Source organism: Buceros rhinoceros, unplaced genomic scaffold (genome assembly GCF_000710305.1).
Source record: "Buceros rhinoceros silvestris isolate BGI_N320 unplaced genomic scaffold, ASM71030v1 scaffold18504, whole genome shotgun sequence".
NCBI lineage: Eukaryota > Metazoa > Chordata > Aves > Bucerotiformes > Bucerotidae > Buceros > Buceros rhinoceros.
In genome coordinates this window covers 42,122-50,894 of record NW_010407864.1, presented here as the reverse complement: position 1 = coordinate 50,894, position 8,773 = coordinate 42,122, and the positions used below count along the sequence as shown (strand labels likewise).

The window sequence follows — 8,773 nt, the reverse complement described above, 5'->3', positions numbered from 1 at the left end:
GGGAAGGCCTTGGGAAAGTTCTGTGCTGTAACCTACCTTAGACTCTGAATCTCTCACAGGCTTGGATTGACCTCTTGATAAAAAAGTTGTTAAACAGCAGCAAATGCCAATTCACAACTTTATAGAGTCTTGCAACAGTTACTTCAGAACTGAATGAATAGTGATCAGGTAAAGTCTCTTGCTCTCCTCCCACCTTAGTGCTGGAGGGCTGGAATGCAGTGAGTTTGAGGTTGGTTTTTTTTGTTTTGTGTTATTCTGGGGTATGTGGAGAGTGGCATATGCAGTGCCTCTGGAATAAGCAGAGGAGAATATTCTTAAAATGAAAAGTTGGTGTACACATGGCAATGTAATATTGGAGAAGAGAGAATGGCTACTGCAGGGGAGAGTTGGACTTGAAGCTGTTAACTTGAAGCCTTTAAAAACTTGAATATTAGCGAGCAAAGGCTGGTTGGTGTTAGTTCACTTGTTCAATGTCTCCTGCAAATCTCAGGGCCCTTAGGCACACTAAGCAGTTCTGGAGTAAGATTGTGTCACAGACTAAATGGCGGACTGAGATGAGGTGGAGCTCTCTTGTGGTGGAGAGAACCAGCAGAGCTGGCATGCAGAAGTGAACTGTGTGGTGGTCAATACAGTCCCATCTAATCTGGAAAAGCATGTGAGATAACACTTCAGTGCTTGAGTAGGATCCAGAGTGATGAAGATAGGTGCATGCTGACCGAGCAGGCTATGTGAGAAAGCAGAGCGTAACACTTGCCAGAGGCAGGCATCGAGTAACCTAAATAGAGCTAAACCACTTTCAAAAATGAAGGACGTAGAGAAGAAGGATGGTGCAACTGCATGAATCCATGGAGTGCTCGTGTCCTGTAGTGCTGTGGGCTGCTCTGGTCTTCTGCCTGCCTTGAAAGGAACATAGAGGGGCTTGGTAATGTTTGGAAAAGGAAGAGGAGGGTATCTGCTGTTGGGAACTGTGAGTGAATTGAGATTCTTGAGCTTCTTCAGGAAGCAGATGAGGGGAAACTTGCCAGAGGTCTGTAGATTTGTGACTGGCCAGGTAGGAAGTAGGGCCTGGCTATATTGAAAGAGTTATTGAGCAAGAACTGAGGATTAAGTATGAAAAAAGGAAGTTTCAGAAGAAAAAGGTATGGTTATGGGAAGTGGTGCTGCTTTCTTGCCAGCAGGTGTTGTGGAGTATGTGGTTCAAGGGCTACATAGCTAACATGGTGTTCAGCAGCCTTCAGTTAATTTTTCTTCTCTAAAGATACTGTCTATGTCTTTGCACAACCTGTAAATGTTCAACATGAGACCTGGGAGGTTATTCCTGGAAATGCTACTGTCTGTCATGTTCTGATAACCCTTCCTGAGGAACCTCCCTGTATTGTGCTGTGCTAGACTATGATGATAACTGGTCTCAAGTCGGTAAGGCTGGGCCGGGTGTACATCTCAATAGCATGTTGTTCTCTGAAACTTTTGGTACTTCAGAGCTTTGGTTAAAATGTACTTGTGGCCTGAATAGAAGGAAGAGGTGGGGAGGAACAGCTCATGGATGATTGCTACAGATGCTTCTGAAATCTGGTTAACCATTGCATTTGTGGGCAACAGTTTTTAGTGTTGTGCTTGAATAGGTCAGTAAGTTAGGTGATCCAGTCCCCTCTTGGAGGTGTAGGAATGAGGGATGGCTGCATTTTTCAAGTATTGCTGCAGACACCAGGCTTCTTGCTGCTGTTGAGCTGCTCTTGTTAGGGCTGGTGTACTCCCACCTAGGTTTTCATACAGTTCTTCTGCCTCAGTGTTGTTTGCCCTGGTATTTGGATCTAGTCTGTAATGATAGCTGTACCAGTTTGGGAATTTGCGGGTTGATTTGGGGTGGGGGAGGGAGGTGTTGAGACTGATACAGAACTAATGTAAAGGTTTTTTCCACTAATCTGGCTTCAACTTGGCAAGAAGGCAATAGAAACATTGCATTATATGCCTTAAACCCAAGTGGCCGAGTGGTGTTACCAAAGATGGTTTTGAACAACCTTAGTTGTGAGCAGATGGTTGATTACCCTGGGTTGTGTAATGGATTACTGTCTTTAGCTGAGCTCCCTTAACTCATAGGGTTTGCTCAGGCTTGTTGGCCCTGGTGGAAAAAGTCTTCTCCTAGTAAAACTGTTGGCTCCTCTGAGCAGCTCAGTGCATGTAGGGTGAGTGCCTGCCATGGCTACCCATACGGAGCATGTGCCTACACGTTGTCCCACTTGGCTTTCTGCTAATGAACAAAAGCAAGGGCTTGCTTTGTTAAATGCTGTTGCTTTTTCCCTTGTGAATTTGTGGAATACAAAGATATCTGCTGCTAGTATTTATAATTTAATGTATTATAGGTAAAGCAGTGCTGTAGCATACAGTCAGAGTTTATGTTGAGTCTTCAAGCAATTATTTTCCTGCTCCTTTACACTATAAAGTGACTGTTTTGTCCTGGCTCTCTGCTCTCCTTGCTCTTCAAATCATTTTGTCTTTCATAAACACGTTTGTCTATGCGAATGCCTGCTAAAGTAAGATTAGCAAGACTAGGCTTGGAGGCTAACTGTAACTTGAAGATAGCTGTGACTGTGTTCTGAGCCATTAACTCATCTGCTCATGCTGCACCAGGAACAGCCAGTAGCAATTCAGTGGTCTCATTTCTGCAGACTGTCTTCCCTGCTCAGGTGGAGGAGAGGACTTGCAGGATGGGCGGGGAGATATGTATGTGTGTGCATATATATACATAAACACATATATGAAAGGAACAGAAATTAGTTGCTTTGCTTTCTGTAATCAACTGATTTAATTGCTGACTGCAGTGTGTGAATCAAAATGCTGCTTGGGCTCAGCTCAGTGTAATTTAACTCTAGTGTCAGGAATGGAGTTGGAGGGTGTTGCCTTGAGAAACCTAATGTGAAGCTACTTGTACTTCAGGTTCTAGCAGTCCTAGCTCCTCTCTGCAATTTAAATTGCAAATGTAGTAGACTGGCTTCTGAATAGGAACTTGTATGAAATGGGCACTAGTCTTGGCAGTGGTTCAGGAATTCTGTAATGCTGCTCCTACTGTACTGGAACACCATTTTACTGCAATAAATGTTGTGACATCAACTTAGCCCACAACATTCTTGAAGCTAGCTTAAGCAGAAAGAAAATACTTCCTTTCCAGTCTACTAATGTTTTTTAAGGAGTTTGGAAATAGCTACAGTTTCTTTAACTGCTAGCATTGCACATTTGTTTGGAAAGCTTTTTTTTTTTTTACAAGTTTGAAAGCCTGTGCTGTTGTGGATAGCACTAATCCTGTAATGAAGGGTTTAGAGTGATGTTGATCGTCACTTGTACTTGCACTTTATGAATTTTTATTTATAGAGTACCAGCAAGTAACAGGACAAACGGACAGTTCATTACTGCTTGTAATGTTGTCGATTTCTCTGCCTGTGTGCTTTGCAACATATATCTAGTCCTGGCTTTATTAATCCACTGTCTTGTACAGTGAGGAAAAAGTTAGTTGTCTGTCTTATGCAGAGGAAGGTCCAAGTCAGATTGGTTTTTTTTTTAGCTAGTTAGGAAGTTTTTACTTGTTTGAGGTAAAGATAGTGGCTTTTTCAGTGTACTCTTGGCACACCCTGGATAAAACCTACATAAGGAATAGTCATGTAGAGCCTGATGTACCTTCTTACTCAAAGCAAAAATTAGTAACAGTATTCTGTTAGATGCAATGCTAAGCTGACAACACTGAAAGCAATATTTGTTTTTGACTGATTCTTCTGTATTTTCATATATAGACTTACCTTCTCCTAGAGGTAATGCTACAGATAGAAGTTGCATATAAGCTTGGCCTAAACATGCAAAAATAGCAGAACCCATAGGTTTCTGTACAAAGGCTATTCTTACAGGCTCCATGCTTCTTTCCTGTGGAGCAAAGGCTGGTAGTAACCTGGTGGATGCTGGGGATTGTGTGGGTGTTGTCCTCCCAAAGCCTTATCTACCAGCTCTAAGGACTTAACTGCTTAGACCTTGAGCTCTTTGAGAGTTAGTTCTCTCCGTGGAAAGGTAAGATGCCATAAGGTGTCTGCAGCATGTGGGTTGCTTATCTGAGGGTTCTTCTTTCTCAAGATGGATCAAGGTCCGAAGGGACTAAACAAAATGGTCCTTGCAAAATAGTGGTTAAACCTAAAATAAACTTTCCAGCTTTCCAAAGTAGTGTTGTGTATTGCTGTATCATGTATTATGTTAAAATGAAATGTCTAGTTTAAAAAGCTTAAGCTTTTAATGTGTGTTTACACCAGTGTCATTAAATCTAATGATTTCATGTACAAGCCTTCTGCTAGGAGACCATATTTGTGAAACCTCAGGTGTTAAAGGAAAAAAAAAACTAAGTGGAGTTGCTCGACGGCATGCCTCAGCACTGAATGGTCAAACCTCATGGTGAGGGGAGTAAGGCAGGGCGTTCTGTATGGCTTCTGCCTCCAGGACAGATGAGTTTTCTCATCTCAAGTATATCACTACTGTTCTCTGCAGTGGTACAGATCCTTTGTCAGTTATTTCTTGTAACATGAAAGGCTAAAAGAACGCAGGGTGTCAAAGATTAATACTGGGACACACCCTTAGATATGTTCAGGGGCAAAACCACGTGGCTTGTAAGAAGGAGACCAGAGCAATGGAAAGAGCTGACTTTGGAGAAGGTACACGTTAGAGTGGAGCTAGATGGGTGGGAAGAGGGAATTCCTGCTCAGAAGGCTTAGTAGAGAAGGTGCAGGACTGTGTAAGAAAGGAAGACAGACCAAAAAATTTCTGTTGCAACAGGCAGAAAGATGTATGCAGGAGTAGAGCCTTGGAGGCAATGGGGTGTGTTTGCATGTGATGAAGAAAGAAAACAAACAAAGGAAAAAAAAAAAAACCAAACCAAGGAAAACCCACTGAGGAGCTTTCATCAGACTAGAGGAGGAATTACCAGGTATTTTATCATTACTTAGCAAATGTTCATTGCAGCTATAGACTAGAGAAGTCAAGCAGAAGTGAGCTGGAAGTTATAAGACTCTGAGTATAGTTGCTAGGAAAACACGAAGAACCCTCAGTTAGCTAGAACAGGGATGTCAGTAGCATACTTGTGCCAGTACATGGTGTTACTGGAGAATTCCTGCCACAAACTTTCCAATGCAGTGAGTGAGTAGTACTCCTTCAACTTCAAGTTTTGGTCAGATTGGTAAAAAAACCTTTCTAACAAGTTCTCTTTCCTATACGTGTTACTACAGACACATACTATTTGTTTCATAAGCACACAAACATGCTTTTCTTTGTTTTATAGGTTTTTGCACACACACAGTGACTAGCTTCAGGGAAACTCACAGTTTTGTTCTTTTTCTGTTGAACTTCTTTTTCAGCCCAGAATGGATGTACTTAGAAATATCCTGTATTACTCAACTCCTGTGACAAAACAGGAGTTGGTCTGTTGATCTGTTAGATTGGGAAAACACTTGGATTAAAAACCCAACAACAAACTCTTCAGGTGATCAGTTTCTGGGCAAGGGGGCTTGCACCCCTTTCCTGGGGAGGAAAAACACAGTTGCTAAAACCACCCCAGCATGGCTACCACAACCTACTGGCATGGCATTGGTGAGCAGAAGTGACCATGTATACAGCCTCTGGTGCGCCAGGTTGGTCTGAGATGCTGCCAAGTGCAGAAGGTGCCCATGGGTCTGTGCTTGCCTTTTCCTCTGAGGCCAGCATTAGTGTCCTTGTCTCTTGCTGTTTTGATGGAAGCCTGAAGTTTCAAATTTTCCTGCCTTCCTCTTTAAAACTGTCTTTTTTAGTTCAGTGGTCATTTTGGGTAGAAAGTGCACAGACTGAGAACACAAGTCTTCAGAAGCAGAGACAAAAAGTTGCTTTCCTGCAAGAAGGGAGGTGTTCTGGTTTTTTTCCTAGCCCTCCAAGGAAAGAATTATCACTTTATGTAATCCTACCATTTTTTAGTGATGTGGAGCAATTCACTGGCGTTTTAAGGTTCTTGCTTACTTGTGGCCATCTTTACTTTTTCACGGGATGACTGCTTTCCTAAGGAGAAAGCATGCCCCCCATGACTCAGTTAAGTTTATTTTTTTGAAAGGAGCCATATTAGGTACGTCAGCTCTCCCTAATGTTTCTGAGAACAGCTGGTTCTGAGAAACCAGCTGGTTTCTGAGAAGGTCATTAACTGAGCCTTCTGCTTTGCTTGGACTTTTAAGATTGTCTATTTAGTATGGCTTAGAGTTTCTTCACAATTTGAGTAGTCTGGCCTGAAATGTCTGCTGGGGATCAGCTCTGGGTTTTAGTTTTATCGACCTTTACTATGCCCAGCTCCGTTTGCAGCACTGCCCCTGAACTCTCTACTTGAACACTGAGGCTTGTCAAACCACAAACATAGATAGGTGCAAACAGCTGGGTGTGCTCAGGCTTGTGGCTCTGCTACTCATGAGTTCCTAGCCAAACAAGCAGAGGCTGTAAGTTTCTTCTCCTAACGCTGCAAATCTGGATGCCTATAAAAGATGAAGACTGACCCAGGAAAGCGAGTCTGAAATCATAACTCTGTTGTGACATACTACCAAAGTTCTTCAGCGTAGCTTAAAATTGTTTTGTGAGCATAACCCTAACAAGGAAAGCAGCAGGTTTGTGCAGGCTTTGTTCTTGCTGTGTGCTTTGTGAGTAAGCCTGCACCTATGCAACCCTGACACCAACAAAGTGCCTTTTGCAGAGGTCTGGAAACCTTGGTTTGGGTTTGGCTCTTTCTGCTTTGTGTATCACTTAATCTTTTTCGTAGCTATAACCCTGCAGCTCCTCTTTGAGGCAAGCTTGGTCATCAGGTGCCTGCCATACAAGAAACGCTGGTTTTTCTGGCATGGCTGGCCTCTTGATTTTTTTTTTTTCCCTGATACCCTGAGCCTTCAGCTGGGGTGCTCTCTGCTGAGAAGCTACAAGGTACATACCTCCTTTCCTTAAAACCTTGCTTAGCTACATTGTCTTTGTCCTGTGTGAATCATCAAAGCTTGCTCTGCTTTTTTTGGAAGAGCAAGCCTAGGAGGCTGGAGAAGACAGCCACGGGCAGCAAAACTGTGCCTGCCTTTGAGTGCAAATGCTCCCAGAGCAGGGACAAAGGGCTCTGGGGTTCTGCATGGGGAGAGCATGGGGCTGGGGTGGTTGGGCTGGGTGTGAAAGGAGTATACCCATGGGTGCTTTTTGTCAGAATGCATTCCATATTCTCCCTGAAAATTGACATCGATAAACACTTCCTGGTTTTTTGAAGGCAAATTGAGAATGTTCTTCCTTTCTATAAGAAAATTAACAGATAAGGCTTTGGTTTTTTTCCTTCTATGCATGCTTTGCATAATTGAAGCTCCAGACTTTCTAAGCTTATTGCTTACCCTTAAGTTTAAATTTTTAATATCTGCTGCAACCTGTGGTATTTCTGTTGTCATCTCACTTTTGCAGAGCCTTTTTTGATAGTTAAATAGTCTTCAAAGGAGAGAAGGAAGAGCTGAGAAGCACAATCTCCAGCTTTCTAGCTTGTCCTATATTTTTCTTTTTTGCATGCAGGACAACACCAGGTTTCTTCTCTAAAGCAGTGAGGATTTGGTCTGAAAGGGAACTGTATTTGTTTACCAGAGTGCAAATCTTTCTTGCAATGCTTCTCCAATGCCTTCTGCCAGGTGTTTCATACAAAACTAATGTGTACAAGCAAGGACTTGCCACAAACACAGGCAGCAAAGTTAAGAGGAATCTGGAGGCGCACAGGCAGATATGATAATGTAATAAAACTAAATATTATCTAAAATTTGATTGCATTGTTCCGGATCAGCACACAGCGATGTTGCTATTTCAGCAGCCTGTATTTTCTTCTTCCTGTCAGTTCAGTGACCTGTTGCATTGAGGAGGTTCTGAAGGGCAGGAGCTTTTATAGCTTTCTCAGGCTGCCTGGAGGATTCAAGACATTCTTACACATTTACAAACTACCTGTTGCATTGATTTTTTTTTTTTTTTTTATCCTGTATTGCAAGAAAAAGCACTCTTTCTAAACTCTATACATGGTATACTGAACTGTTACTGGTGTAATACACTAAAACTTTTACAAGGCACTTTTTTCTTGTGAAACCTTTGTCCTTCAGTGTGAAGATTGAAGAATATTAAATCATGCAATGTCATTGCAGTCACTCAAAATAAAACAATGGGTGGAGGGGTTGGTGGAAATGTTTACTGAAGTGTCAAGTGTCAGCTTCAGGTATTTTCAGTAAAGAACAAGAATTGCATTGTTCTTGTGGCATTGTAGTTTAATATGTAAAAGCATCTGTCAAGGAGATGCCTTATGTTGGGAACTAAGCTGGTTCTTGTTTTGGTATCCCCATCCTTTTATGCTGGTTCTTTGTCACCACCTCCTTAAATAACAGAGCTGTATCCTGTGTTTACTTGTGATGTTGTTACTAATGCAAGGATGAATATCTTAATAGGTACTGTTCAACAAGGCTTATTTGTTCTTTCAGCTTGCAGGGACGGCAGTTCTTGCAATTGGACTATGGCTTCGGTTTGATTCACAGACCAAAAGCATCTTTGAACTGGAATCCAACAACACGACATTTTACACGGGTAAGCGCGGAGATGGCTTGGGGTCACAGACCACACTTTTGCGACCTGATTTCCAGACTGCTTAGAAACTTTTGTCTTCCTCAAAGGCAGAAGAAAACTAAACAGCCTTGGTAGAGCAGAGAGCAGCTTGCCGTGGCTGGGGGCGGGGGCCCAGCTCTGGCGC

At 42.5% G+C, this 8,773-nt stretch overlaps 1 protein-coding gene across 1 annotated transcript in view; it reads left to right on the top strand.

Moving 5' to 3' along the window:
- Positions 1-8,474: 8,474 nt before the first annotated feature.
- CD9 (CD9 molecule) overlaps positions 8,475-8,773 on the top strand; it is a gene marked incomplete at its 5' end in the record, with an annotated part of 8,875 nt that continues 8,576 nt past the window's right edge. The window contains one exon of the mRNA XM_010134670.1: positions 8,475-8,610. Within this exon, the coding sequence (XP_010132972.1) occupies positions 8,475-8,610 (136 nt within the window). The remainder of the gene's footprint in view (positions 8,611-8,773) is intronic.